This window comes from Ipomoea triloba, chromosome 2, assembly GCF_003576645.1.
Source record: "Ipomoea triloba cultivar NCNSP0323 chromosome 2, ASM357664v1".
NCBI lineage: Eukaryota > Viridiplantae > Streptophyta > Magnoliopsida > Solanales > Convolvulaceae > Ipomoea > Ipomoea triloba.
Window position 1 is genome coordinate 4,261,122 of NC_044917.1, and position 13,807 is coordinate 4,274,928.

The 13,807-nt window shown below is 36.7% G+C and overlaps 3 protein-coding genes across 3 annotated transcripts; 1 reads left to right on the plus strand and 2 right to left on the minus strand.

The window, feature by feature from the left end:
• Positions 1-389: 389 nt before the first annotated feature.
• LOC116007087 lies at positions 390-2,527 on the minus strand. The gene is made up of 2 exons (XM_031247677.1): positions 2,298-2,527; positions 390-1,107 (listed from the first exon to the last, which is right to left on the minus strand). Exons 1-2 carry the CDS (start codon positions 2,511-2,513, stop codon positions 565-567), a joined length of 759 nt encoding a protein of 252 aa, XP_031103537.1. The 5' UTR covers positions 2,514-2,527; the 3' UTR covers positions 390-564.
• Positions 2,528-7,740: 5,213 nt separating this feature from the next.
• LOC116006736 (syntaxin-132-like) lies at positions 7,741-10,576 on the plus strand. The gene is made up of 12 exons (XM_031247228.1): positions 7,741-8,017; positions 8,303-8,416; positions 8,591-8,647; positions 8,850-8,898; positions 9,012-9,100; positions 9,191-9,264; positions 9,347-9,389; positions 9,489-9,549; positions 9,657-9,682; positions 9,764-9,841; positions 9,930-10,076; positions 10,152-10,576. The coding sequence occupies exons 1-12, from the start codon at positions 8,000-8,002 to the stop codon at positions 10,311-10,313; spliced, it is 918 nt and encodes a 305-aa protein (XP_031103088.1). The 5' UTR covers positions 7,741-7,999; the 3' UTR covers positions 10,314-10,576.
• On the minus strand, positions 10,564-13,450 carry LOC116006727 (isocitrate lyase). Its single transcript, XM_031247218.1, has 4 exons — positions 13,337-13,450; positions 12,776-13,215; positions 11,431-12,593; positions 10,564-10,925 (listed from the first exon to the last, which is right to left on the minus strand). The coding sequence occupies exons 1-4, from the start codon at positions 13,364-13,366 to the stop codon at positions 10,831-10,833; spliced, it is 1,728 nt and encodes a 575-aa protein (XP_031103078.1). The 5' UTR covers positions 13,367-13,450; the 3' UTR covers positions 10,564-10,830.
• Positions 13,451-13,807: the final 357 nt, after the last annotated feature.

Genomic DNA, 13,807 nt, shown 5'->3' on the forward strand with positions numbered 1-13,807 from the left:
ATATATATATATATATATATATATATATATAGGTATCGTGCCTTATGGGCACGGTAGAGGTCTCCCAAAATAAATACATATCAACAATTCTCTAATATTTGACTTATTAATTGAATTAAAATAGAGTTTCTTAAAAAACTCCAAAATTCCATAAGGTTTAATTTATTCCAAAGGATCCAATTTAGATCCTTAGCTTGAAAGATCGCCTGCACTATTATTTCTATCATTTAAAAAAAAAAAATTAAGGAGTAATTGTTTTTTGGGTGACAAGATAAGGGAAATCCACACTAACTAACTGAATGTGTACATTAGTAAATCTCATCTTGTGACTTTAATCCGCAAATGACTACAAGAAAATAAATCAGTTGTTCATAATTGACTGACTCAAATCAAGAAAGCCAATAGGTTGTAAGTTGCTCTCAATTTGAAACCCTTATGGTTGCATACATGCTACCTGCATATTGCATTATATTCTTCTCTCAAGTTGCCCTGAACTGAATATAATGCACGTTATCCATCCATTTTCTGGTCAAGAACTATATACATAGCACGCATAAAGACAAATTATAATTTAATTCTGGCGTTACAAGTGGACTGAACATAATACGACTGATTAGTGAAAACACAAACATCACAAGTCATAAGAACCGTGGCATGAATCTTGAGGGTCCTAACCACTTTTACCTTTCCAGGCAAGGCCGCAGACGACGTGAACATCACGCTCCCGGCAGCCATATCCTCCAAGAAGCTAGGATTTCCGGCGATCTTGTCGCCGGTAACGTTAGCATAAGTGGTGACGTTAATCTCGCCTCGACCCGGGACGGTGCCGTGCTGGACGGGGATTCCGGCCACGGATATGCCACGGTAATCAAGACTGGCCGTGGCATCCTTGTACTCGAAGTCCCCACGGTTCGGATTCTTGACGTTGATGATTAAGTTGAGAGTGGCGGTTATACTAGGGCTTGGGTCAAACCGGAAATGGACGTTTTGGAGTTTTGTAGGGTAGGGAGTGAGTATGGGGTCTCTAGGCTTGAAGACCGTGAAGAACAGAGAGACAAAAACGATTACTAGAACGACGATGATAAGCAGAAGAGAACAACAACAGATCTTTAGGATTTTCCGTTTTGAAGCTTTTCCACCGGTACCGTCNATATATATATATATATATATATATATATATATATATATATATATATATATATATATATATATATATATATAGGTATCGTGCCTTATGGGCACGGTAGAGGTCTCCCAAAATAAATACATATCAACAATTCTCTAATATTTGACTTATTAATTGAATTAAAATAGAGTTTCTTAAAAAACTCCAAAATTCCATAAGGTTTAATTTATTCCAAAGGATCCAATTTAGATCCTTAGCTTGAAAGATCGCCTGCACTATTATTTCTATCATTTAAAAAAAAAAAATTAAGGAGTAATTGTTTTTTGGGTGACAAGATAAGGGAAATCCACACTAACTAACTGAATGTGTACATTAGTAAATCTCATCTTGTGACTTTAATCCGCAAATGACTACAAGAAAATAAATCAGTTGTTCATAATTGACTGACTCAAATCAAGAAAGCCAATAGGTTGTAAGTTGCTCTCAATTTGAAACCCTTATGGTTGCATACATGCTACCTGCATATTGCATTATATTCTTCTCTCAAGTTGCCCTGAACTGAATATAATGCACGTTATCCATCCATTTTCTGGTCAAGAACTATATACATAGCACGCATAAAGACAAATTATAATTTAATTCTGGCGTTACAAGTGGACTGAACATAATACGACTGATTAGTGAAAACACAAACATCACAAGTCATAAGAACCGTGGCATGAATCTTGAGGGTCCTAACCACTTTTACCTTTCCAGGCAAGGCCGCAGACGACGTGAACATCACGCTCCCGGCAGCCATATCCTCCAAGAAGCTAGGATTTCCGGCGATCTTGTCGCCGGTAACGTTAGCATAAGTGGTGACGTTAATCTCGCCTCGACCCGGGACGGTGCCGTGCTGGACGGGGATTCCGGCCACGGATATGCCACGGTAATCAAGACTGGCCGTGGCATCCTTGTACTCGAAGTCCCCACGGTTCGGATTCTTGACGTTGATGATTAAGTTGAGAGTGGCGGTTATACTAGGGCTTGGGTCAAACCGGAAATGGACGTTTTGGAGTTTTGTAGGGTAGGGAGTGAGTATGGGGTCTCTAGGCTTGAAGACCGTGAAGAACAGAGAGACAAAAACGATTACTAGAACGACGATGATAAGCAGAAGAGAACAACAACAGATCTTTAGGATTTTCCGTTTTGAAGCTTTTCCACCGGTACCGTCGTTCATGATCTTCTGCATCTTTAATTTGCGTGAATTATTATTGCCGGCGGCTAGTATTATTATATACTTATTGCAGTGCAAGGCTGGGAAGATCGATCTGTGGTTCATATAGAAAAAACAGAGCTGATATTTATTTTGTTTTGTTGTGGAGCTCATATGATGATCAACTTCCATATTTGATGCCGTGAAAAGAAAGTAGATGGAGTTAATGGCGTGATATAGACATGATGAGATAAGGGTGTTAGATGTACGTATCAAGGACGTTAGCATTAATATTCGCCAATTTATATGTAGATCCAGAATCAAATAGACGTGGTTTTTATAGTTTATGATTTCTCATGTTTCAACACAAATTTTAATTTATTCTAAATACAGAATCAATACTCTTTAAGATACAACATTGAGACACAAAAACTTGCAACACAAGACACATACACATGTTATATATTTACTTATTCTAAAATCTAATTTATGTAGATAATATATATATATATATATATATATATATATATATATATATACATACTATAGGCACATAATTTCATAATACAATGACAAATTCGTAAAATAAGACACACACTATATTGTGTGTTACACAACTACTAATCTATTTCAAGTAATAGGTCGGTCAATTTTATTAAAAAAAATCTATTTCAAATACATAATTCATATGTTTAAGGTACATAATTATATAAATGAGACACATAAAAGTATAACACTAGACACACTTGCTTTACAGTTAAACAAAAAAAATAAAATATAACGTGAATTAAACAACAAATGATCGCCGTCAAAATTAAAATTCAAAACTATGTTGTTTAGGACTAGAATGTACAATGCATTGTAGACCCTAATTCATCGTATAACGATTCATTAATCTTGTCCGTCGGTGTTGAAATATATTTTGCCTGTTTTGTTTTTGGCTCTGGATGGATCTCTATATTGAGGTTGAGCCCATGATGACGACAGATCGACAAAAACATATAATGATGGATATGTGATCAACCGTTCAATTGTTATAGACCAAAAGTCCATCTTATATTATCGACTCGAGTTAATACCCAATATAGTCCTCGACTATAGTGGTTTTACTCAATTTAGTCCTAAATAACTTTTTCTGCTCAATTTAGTCCTCGACTTTGATAGTTTTACACAATTTAGTCCTTTGTTAAAAATTTTGTAAGTTGATTGTTAGAAATAGAGTCCTAATGGTAATTTTTCATCCTTCATCTCATTTGGAATGATTCCTTCTTCTTCCACTTATTAAGATTCACGCAAAAATGCAAAATTTCGTACCAAATCAACTTCAACCCTAAATAAATAAATACAGAGTAAATAAATATTTGGGTACGAAGATTTACATTTTAGAGTATATCTTAATAGGGAAAAGAAGAAGGAATCATCCCAAATAGAACGAAGGATGTGAAATTACCATTAGGACCCTATTTCTAACCGTCCACTAACATAATATTTAACAAAGGACTAAATTGGGTAAAATCATCAAAGTCGGGGACTAAATTGAGCACAAAAAGTCATTTAGAACTAAATTGAGTAAAACCACTATAGTCGAGGACTATATTGGGTATTAACTCTTATCGACTCCATCCTGTTAAAAATGGTATTTAGATTATATACATACCACTTTCAGTTAATAAATTATATAAATATTACAATAATTATTCGTATTATGTACATATAGTTAACATATTATATATCTTCAATTAATAATTTATATATATACTACATATAATTAAGATATTATGTTTTTTTAATTTATTGACGGGTACATAATCAATTAATCAAATTTACATAATAATTAACTATTAAGTACAAAATTTGGATCTACTTCATTTTGTACTAGAATTCATAACACACTATGGATCTGATCCATTATATAATTTGCCTCAATTGTTTGGACCCAGACTTTCTACAATGTAGTTTTGGACCACGGAAGCATTGGATCGCTAAGTTGTTGGGTATTACAAAGTCCATTTACTGCCCACTTTCTTTCAAGTCACTAAACATGAACCGAACTTATTTCTTCTGTACTTTAATTAGGGCTTCGCATCCCATATACTTCTAAATCTTTCGTTCAATTAAGCTAAATATTGTCTATTAATTTATACTAGAACTTTTAGATACATAAGTACTAGTGAAGTACCACTTGTTATACCATAGATCAGGGTTACCATGCAAGATGAACCATAGCCTTAATCTATATACTTTTAATATTTAAAATTGTGAACTTTTAGAAATAATTTACATACAAAAAAATGAAACTAAAAAAAAGCAGTAACATCATTCTCAATTTAAGAAGCAAAATAATTAAAAGCATGTGTTATGTATTTGTTTCAAGCTTGTTTTTTCTGTTAAACTATGTAACTCAGGTTATCACTGTTGTTTTGGTGTCTATTAAAGTATTTGTAAATTGGGTTGTATTTTGCGCAATTTAGTGATGCTTTTTGTTGTTTTAGTTTATATTAAACAAGTGCAATTTAGATTGTTATTTTGTGCAACTTAGGATGTTATTTTGCAGTAAGTTAAGAGTAGCGAATATATGAAGATTCATAGAGGGAAATTGAGAAAATTTTATTAAATAACCAATATGTCCTTTTTTCAAAAAAAAATAATCAATATGTCCTTTAATAATTTGAGATTCAAAATAAATTGTTAATATTAACAAAATTGATAAATAATGGCCGAATTGAAGTTGTCCCAAGAGTTGACACATGTTCGTAGGGCGCGTGTTATATGTGTGATCAGTTAATAAGGTCGGGTGGTTGAATAACTCCCATCGACAAAGTCTATTGCTCAAAGAGAGTGAGGGGTCGGGGCTTGTGATGAGGATATATGCCACGACCTATCCCGGTCCTGATCCAATCACACATCTTCCCGAATGACAATTTTGATCCAAGTCAGATTATGGGTTGGGTCACCTGCCCTTTGCCCAGCTCCATTTAATTCTTGACATCATAGCCTTGAGAATTACGAGCCCCGTCAAATCATTGTCACCCAGAATAGTTTCAACAAATGGCAGTACCGACTGACGTGGCCAGTGACCAGATGTCACGTGGTTTGAGACGTGGAAGACCTGGCATGTATCCCTTAGTAGCTCTATAAAAGGTGCAAAAAGGAGCAGCATTAGTGGATAATTTTTCGAGAGTAAGATAAAATTACTTATATGCTCAAAAGTGGTCAGAGATCTCTCAATACTCCTCCATAATCCATATTAGAATACTAGATATAAAGAAAGTCTTTATTTTTCACCTACTTGTGTTGAGTATTCTCTTACACTAGCTACTTCACGGTATATTCGATATTAAGCTTTAAGATAAGGATTCGATTCCTGTCATAAATATTAGGGGCTAAGATTTGAATTTGGATTGAGATCTTTCTGCATCTCTTCAAAAACTTAAAAACGGATTCATAAAATTTATGATATAGGCCTTGTTTGGTTAGTAGCTGATCCGCCAATTTTTGGCGGATTCGCCGTTTTCAGCGTTTTGACCATGGTCAAAACGCTGAAAACCTTGTTTGGTTAATGGCAGTTTGGAGCAGCGGATTTGCTCCAAACCGCCAATATACAAAACGCTGCATATAGCAGCGTTTTGCATTTGGCATTTTGGGGAAAGTATTACTTTCCCCAAAACGCCCTTATATATAAAAAAAATAATAATTTAAAACTTACAGTTTGCCCAGCGCACCGCCTGCGCTGGGCAAACTGATTGAATGAAAAATGGAGCCTTGAGGCTCCTTTTATAGGAGCCTCAAGGCTCCACTCCCCACTTATCCCACCGATGTGGGATAAGTGGGGAAACAAAGGGGAGCCGTGTGGCTCCCCTCTCCCCACCCCCCTCCCCTTTTTTATTTATTTTTTGTTTTTTTAATTTTAAAACATTATTATTATTGTTATTATTTATTATTTATTATTTATTGTTATATATATATATATATATATTTATTTATTTATGTATGTATTAAAACATTATTATTATTGTTATTATTTATACATATATATATATATATATATATATATTATGTATACCCTTTTGGTCATTTTACATGTTAACCGCTAATCTAAACAGCTAATTTTACCAAACATCTTTTTACAAACTGCTAATACAATCCACTGGTCAAACCCGCTAATATAATCCGCTATTTGATAACCGCTAACACAATCCGCTACCGCTAAAATCTAACCGCTGATAACCAAACAAGCCCATAGTTCGAGTCAAAAAGGTTATAAAAAACACCTTTAGGGGGCGTTTGGTTCACGGAATCTTAGATTACCCTAGGTAATAGGATTACCTCCAGAAAGGTAATGTGAGATTTTGGGAATGTAAGATTACTTGATGTGTTTGGTTTGGATTGTGGTATATAATATTACTTTGTTTGGTTAAGGGTTATATTTTAGATTATATGGGTCAATTTACTATAATGTCCTTTTATATATATATACATATATATATATATATATATATATATATATATATATATATATATATATATATATATATATATTTATTTATTTATTTATTTATTTGTTTGTTTATTTATTTGTGTGCCTCTATTGTGTGTATTTTTTATTTATTTATATGTATGAATGTATTGATGCTTAATATTAAAAAAATAAATATATAAATATACACACATGTATATTTGATTATATAAACATATATTTATTTTATATATATATATATATATATATATATATATATATATATATTATTGTGTTAGTATTATTATTATTGTTATTATTATTATTATTATTATAATATAAGGATTAGTTAACAAGGGCAAAGTTGAATAATCCAAGGTAATCTTAGATTACCTAAAAAAATGGAGGTAATCACATTACCTTGAAACATTACCGCCACATCAGCTTTGTGGTAATATAACATTACCGGACTCAGATTACCTAGGTAATCTCAGATGACCCGAACCAAACGATCCCTTAACGATATTTCAACAGCACGAAAAGCATTGCATCGATGATTACAGAAATCAAGGTCACTGAAACTTTTGAAGTGGTCAAAAACACGGAACACTATCATCATTCTCTGTCGGAACTTTGTTGTCGTTAGTATGGAATACTAAAATAACAAAACAATCAAAATACTTTGTTTGCAAGCCCAATAGATTTTGGTCATCCGCTAATCTTCCATTCGTGGATGGCCTAAACCACCATTGACCAATCCAACTCCAATAATGCAACAAATACTATCAAATTTATCGAAACAGCAGTTTACAAAACCTGTATATAATATAGTAATATTTGAAATTTTAAAATTACGTTAGTTTGGATATCTTCGTAAAACTGCAATATTTTGAATATATTTATGTGCAATTCAGTTTCTTTTATTAATTTTAATTTTTAAAATTTTAATTTAATGGGCTGTACATTAAAGCCCTTCCCAGTTTAATTGCCTTGTTTTTTGCTACAATGTCCAGCTACTAATAATACTCTTGGAGGTAACGTACGAGGTAGAACCATTTCGCTCTGTTTCTCTGTTTTCTTCAATCTTCATTGTGGCGCCGGTCTTCACTCTCAACACAACACAATACAAATATTTAAAAACTGCGCTTAGCTTTCTCCCTTTTCTTTCCCTATCAACATCAACCCGAAGACCCAACAAGATTCTCTCTTTGATTCCAGCAACATGAACGATCTTCTCGCAGTAAGCCAATTTTTCTTCACAACTCCATAATCATGAATTCAGTAGTGAGATTTGCAGTTGTAATTTATCGATAAGGAACCTCTACATGCTCAGTTTCTGTAGTTCTTCTTTCTTTTCTTCTTTTCTTCTTTTCTTGTGATTTGATTGCCTGTAATTTCGAAGCTTTTTGAGAAATTTGAACTTAAATTTACTGTTGTTGCGAAAAAGAAGAAAAGGAGATAGTATCTGAGATGCAGTTTTCCAGTTAATCTCGTCAAGAGTTTGAAAATTTTCCTTATGTTTCAGGATTCTAATTATGATGATGGTAAAGACAATGGTTCTAGAGAATCAGACATTGAGATGGGCACTCGGCTTCCGAGGAGTCAATCTGATTCGGGACTGGAATCTTTCAATAAGCAGGTAAGTTTCACAACTCAGAAGCTATGAATTAATATAATGGAGATCTCTTTATAAGTTGCAATAGTCCCTTTACTAATCGAGCATATAATATATAAAATATGATCATGTAGCCTCATTACAAAACATATCCTTCAATTCCCGTTTGATCAATCGTTTTCGGGGTCTTCCTTGCAGATACAAGAGGTAGAGAAACAGGTGGATAAGCTCTCTTACTTACTCAAGAGCCTTAAGGTAAAGCTAATGCTTTCACTCAAGTCTTTCCTTTGGTGTGGACAATATATGATTAAAACTGTTGGGCAGAGACCTGTGAAGGGTCAAATACAGCACTCTGCCTGTCTGGCGATATAAGAAAATAAAGTTATGCTTTTGCTACGAATTATAACTTTTACATAGTGGTAAGTGCTTGATACTAACAGAAACCAATCTTCCCCAGGATGCTAATGAGGAGTCTAAAGCAGTAACAAAAGCATCAGCCATGAAAGGTGGGGGATTGCGCTATACTGCAAACTAATGGTTTCGGCTGTTTTATCTTTCTGGAGTGATCTTGTTTCCTGCAAATGTAGTTACTCGGTTGACATTCTATATTTTGCGCCAGCAATCAGGAAACGGATGGAGAAAGATGTGAATGAAGTTGGAAAGACTGCTCGCAATGTGAAAGGGAAAATAGAAGCAATTAACAAAGATGTACTCGGATATATTGATTTCTTTTGTTTAACTCTCAGCAGTTTAAATTTCAGCAGAGTTGAGTAAACTGATCCCCCTTTATCTCTTTAGAACATGGCAAATCGGCAGAAGCCTGGTTGTGGCAAGGGGACCAGTGTTGACAGATCAAGAATAAATTTGACAAAGTGCGTTTTCTGGCTGGTTTCTTCTACATTTTAACAGTAGAAACAGCATAATAACAATAATGTTTTTCTTGATGAATTGCAGTTCCTTAGCGAAAAAGTTCAAAGACGTGATGACAGAATTTCAGGTGTTTTCTTTTTTTTGGGGTGTTTTCTTTATTCTGTAGACCTGTTCTTCATTTGCCTTAAATTTCATGTCGTCTTGCCTTGCCATATTCTTCCTGCAGGCTCTGAGACAGAGGATAGATGATGAATATCGCGAGGTTGTTGAGAGAAGGGTCATAACAGGTGTGACTCGAATATCGTTTTTGAATAAGAAAAGCCATGGTGACAGACATTTATATATTTTGATGTTTTGCTTTACCATGTTGCACATTACTGTCATGATTGTGCAGTGACTGGAACTAGACCAGATGAAGAGGTAAGCTGGAATCCCATAAGTGACAATCGAACTGCAAAACATTTTCGAATGTTCTGATATGTAGCCTGGTGTGTTTGTCAGACAATTAACAAGCTGATTGAAACTGGAAACAGTGAGCAAATATTTCAGAAGGCTATTCAAGAAACAGGAAAAGGACAGGTAATCTACAGTTATTTGTCGTTGGATCTTTCCCTCTTCTTCTTCTTCTTCATCTTCGCTTTAATGTGAAGGAAGTTAAATAATGCAGGTCCTAAATACATTAGAAGAAATTCAGGAGAGGCATGATGCAGTAAAAGAAATCGAGAGAAAGCTTCTTGATCTTCATCAGATTTATCTAGATATCGCTGTTGTGGTCGAGTCTCAAGGAGACTTTCTGGATAACATCGAATCCCAGGTTTCTTCATAGTAAATTACAAGTTGATCTCCATCTTAATGCAAGGTTTAATGTTCATTTCTTTGTTGGTTACAGGTGAGAAATGCAGTGGACCATGTACATATGGGCACAGATGCTCTTCAGACAGCAAAGAATCTGCAAAGGAAATCCAGAAAATGCATGATGATTGCCATTATTTTGCTGCTCATTATTGCTGCCATCATTGTGCTCTCTATCCTCAAACCCTGGAAGAAATAATCCTGCAAGTCAAACACCCCACTATACTTTTTTTCTTTTTAATTTCCTTAATCCCTCTTCTTTATTTCCAAATAAATAATTAGCTGATTGTGGGTATTGGTATGGTGTATGCATTGTGTGATTATTTTATACTCCGTAACATAATATACGAATGAAGTGTCGGGTCGAACAGATTGGAGTGTAGACTGTAGATTAGTCTTGGGTTGATGTGTTTCATATGAACTGAAAAGTTTAAACTGATAGTGAAGGATAGTGAAATTGCAGATTTATTGTTTTATATATATTATGCTCAATACAGTAAAATCGAATAGAGATACGAATACATATAGTAGGTAGCACTGATAATTATCAGGCAGTTTATGACTTAGGAGGGACCAAAAAAAGTGCCCAGAATGACCCAATACCACAAAGATTATTATAGTACATTAAAAAACACAAAGGTTTCACAAACAGAAACTGAAAGTTGAGATGATCCAATGCTCTCACTTGGTCTTCTTTATTGAGAATGGTGTTCGTACTACATTCTTGCCTTGGCAATCACCACACCCCCATCTCCCATGTTTGTTGTTCCTGGCCTTGTCCATGATTCCTGGAACTGTTCCTCAGTCACCCCTGCATTCACAGTTCATTAGTCCACCCCCTTTAAGATTTTACTAACCCAGAACTTTTAGTCAGCCCACAAAGGCGAAATCCCTCACCCCGAGAGCCCCAGCAGCCCATTAGGTGAGAGGACCAGTATCTAGTGTCCACTACATTAGATGTAACTCCCACCTATATTGTTGTGTTAGGGCCTGCAAGGAATTTCACCTTTGTGGGTAGACTAAAAGTTCACCGAGGGCCCCAACAGCCCATTAGGTGAGTGGACCAGTATTTGCCTGTGAGGGATTTCACCTTTGTGGGCAGGTTCATTGAGAGCCCCAACAGCCCAGTAGGTGAGTGGACCAGTATCTAGTGTTCACTACATTAGATGTAACTCCCACCTATATTGGTGCTGTCAGCTTGTCAAGGCCGTGTCTTTGCTCATAATCCATATAAGAATCAACTGAGCTATCTTGACATTTTCGTGTGACTCTGATATCAAATTGAAAGTTAAACAAAACAGATATTAGTATATTACCTTTTCCCATAGCAGCAGTAGAGGTGATGCCTCCCTGGACAGTTCTAAGGACTCTGTCATAGTAGTTAGCGCCGGACCATTTCTGATGAGCCAGAGTGTCAACTCCATTGTTCCTCTCCTCTCTCTGTATCTTCTCCACATATGCCAGCATTCCCCTGCTCGCGAAATCCTTAGCAAATGTATCAATAATGAGGGCGTTGCCATGGAAGCCAGCGAGAGTAATGAACTGCCAGCAGTAGCCCAGTTTCGCAATCCTGGGGATGAAATCCATCATCTGATTATCATTCATTCCCGACGCAACCCAGTTGAACGACGGCGAGAGATTGTAAGCCAGCATCATTTCAGGGTGCACAGACTTCACTCCCTGCGCGAATTTTGTGCATTCGACTAAATCAGGGCTTGAGGTTTCCATCCAGATTAGATCAGAGTGTGGGGCGAATGCCCAGCCTCTAACAATGGCCGCCATGACTGAGCCTTTAAACCTGTAGAACCCTTCCCTGGTTCTCGGCAGGTCCCAATCCCAGAAGAGATTGTTAAGGCCGAGATTTTCAGCGATTTCTCTGGCCTGGAAATTTGACAAGCATTTCTCGTAGCTTGAATGATTCATCCATTCCTTCAATCTCCTCTGTTTCTCGGGCTCTCCTATGTTCAGCCTGTTGATTGCGTCCACCACGGTTTCCGAGAACGTTTTCAGTTCAGCCATTGCTAGCCAGTTATCCTCAATGGCTTGAAGCTCCGGCCCTGTTTTTCCAGCGGCCATAGCTTCGGATAAGATGGTTGCCAAGCCCTTGCCTTTTAGGTTCGGGTTTGTTACCCCGAGAATGAACTGATGGTCCCTGGTGTCCACATTGGTTTGGATTAATGTTGCCGCCACGGCGTCAGTTCTCGCCACCAGGACGGTTTCCGTGCCCATGATATCAAACTGCAGCCTGGCGGCCACCAGCCGGTTGATATGCTCGCTCACGGCCACCAATACTTTTCCCGCCATGTGTCCGCATTTCTTGGTCACGGAGGATTGGTCCTCAATGTGCACTCCCGCCGCGCCGCGCTCCACGAAAAGCTTGCAGAGCTTGACGGTGGCGGTGGTGCCGCCGAAGCCGGTGTCGCCGTCGGCAATGATGGGCTTCAAGTAATCAATGAAGGGTGTTCTGGCCCTCTCTTCCCTGCTCATAGAGGTGTTAGCTAATAGAGCTTTAGCCTAAGTTGGTAAATGGACTGCACATTTATATTTATATATGACTTTGATATTAAATTGAAGCATGTGCTCCATTTCAATTAAAAGGCTAAGCTAGTAGTTGAACTACACATTTATGTTTATATATTATTTATGCTCAACAAGCCCTACCTGCTCATGTTCATTCTGGCCTCTCTCTGTTTTCTGTCATGGTACTGCTGGGCAAAGAAGAGGTGCTGGCACTTATTAGGCACCGTATCGTACGGATAATCGGCGAGGTCCGGGCCGGGCTCATTGGAGGTGGTGTGGGTGGAGGAGCACTGCCAGCCGGAGACATAAATGGTGTCCAAATGCTTAGCCATCATGGTGACCTGAACAGGGTCAAGAGCACCGAACGTTCTGGACGCCGTGCCATTGGCCTGGTGATTCTTCAGCGTCCTCCAAAGCTTCTTCGCCATCTCGTTCGACCCGTAGCCCTGCCTGAGGTGGCCGCGTAGCGCCACCACGTCCCTCGCCGTGTACGGGCGGCGCGTTAGCTTGAACCTCTCGGAGTTCCACCATGCTTGCACCTCCCCCACCTCTGCCTCGAATCTCCTCTCTTCTTCCATAATCTGTTCACCAGAAAATCCATATATGCTCAAATAAAAGAACGCAATCCAACAAAACAATACACCGTAATAACAACAATAAATAAATAAAAAATGAACGCCGGAGAAACTCTGGCTCTGTAACCATTGAAGGTGCAGTGAATGGTGAAGCCATTGCTAGATCTCCAGAACTATTTCTGTTTGTGTGTATGTTGTACAATTGCTGCCATATATGCGGCCTGTATTTATAGCACTAAAAAGCAATTGTTATATTGTGAATCAGCAAATTACGTGTCTAAGTTAATATATTATGTGTCTGTATTAATATATTATGTGGTTATAAATAAATTGAAGACTAATAATATATTTATTACAAGCACATAATATGTTATGTGTAGACAGTATTTGTAGTTAACAAATTATGTGTTTTCAATTTACACACAATTTGTTAATGAAAGACACGTACTTATTGGTTTGGGTACACAATGCAAGGTAGACGATGATCTATCGTGTAACAATAGTTGTGAACCATGGTTTATCATGTGCATCGTGGACCTATCTAAATTATGTATATTATGTTACATAGTTAACAAATTATATACATATTACAATTAAC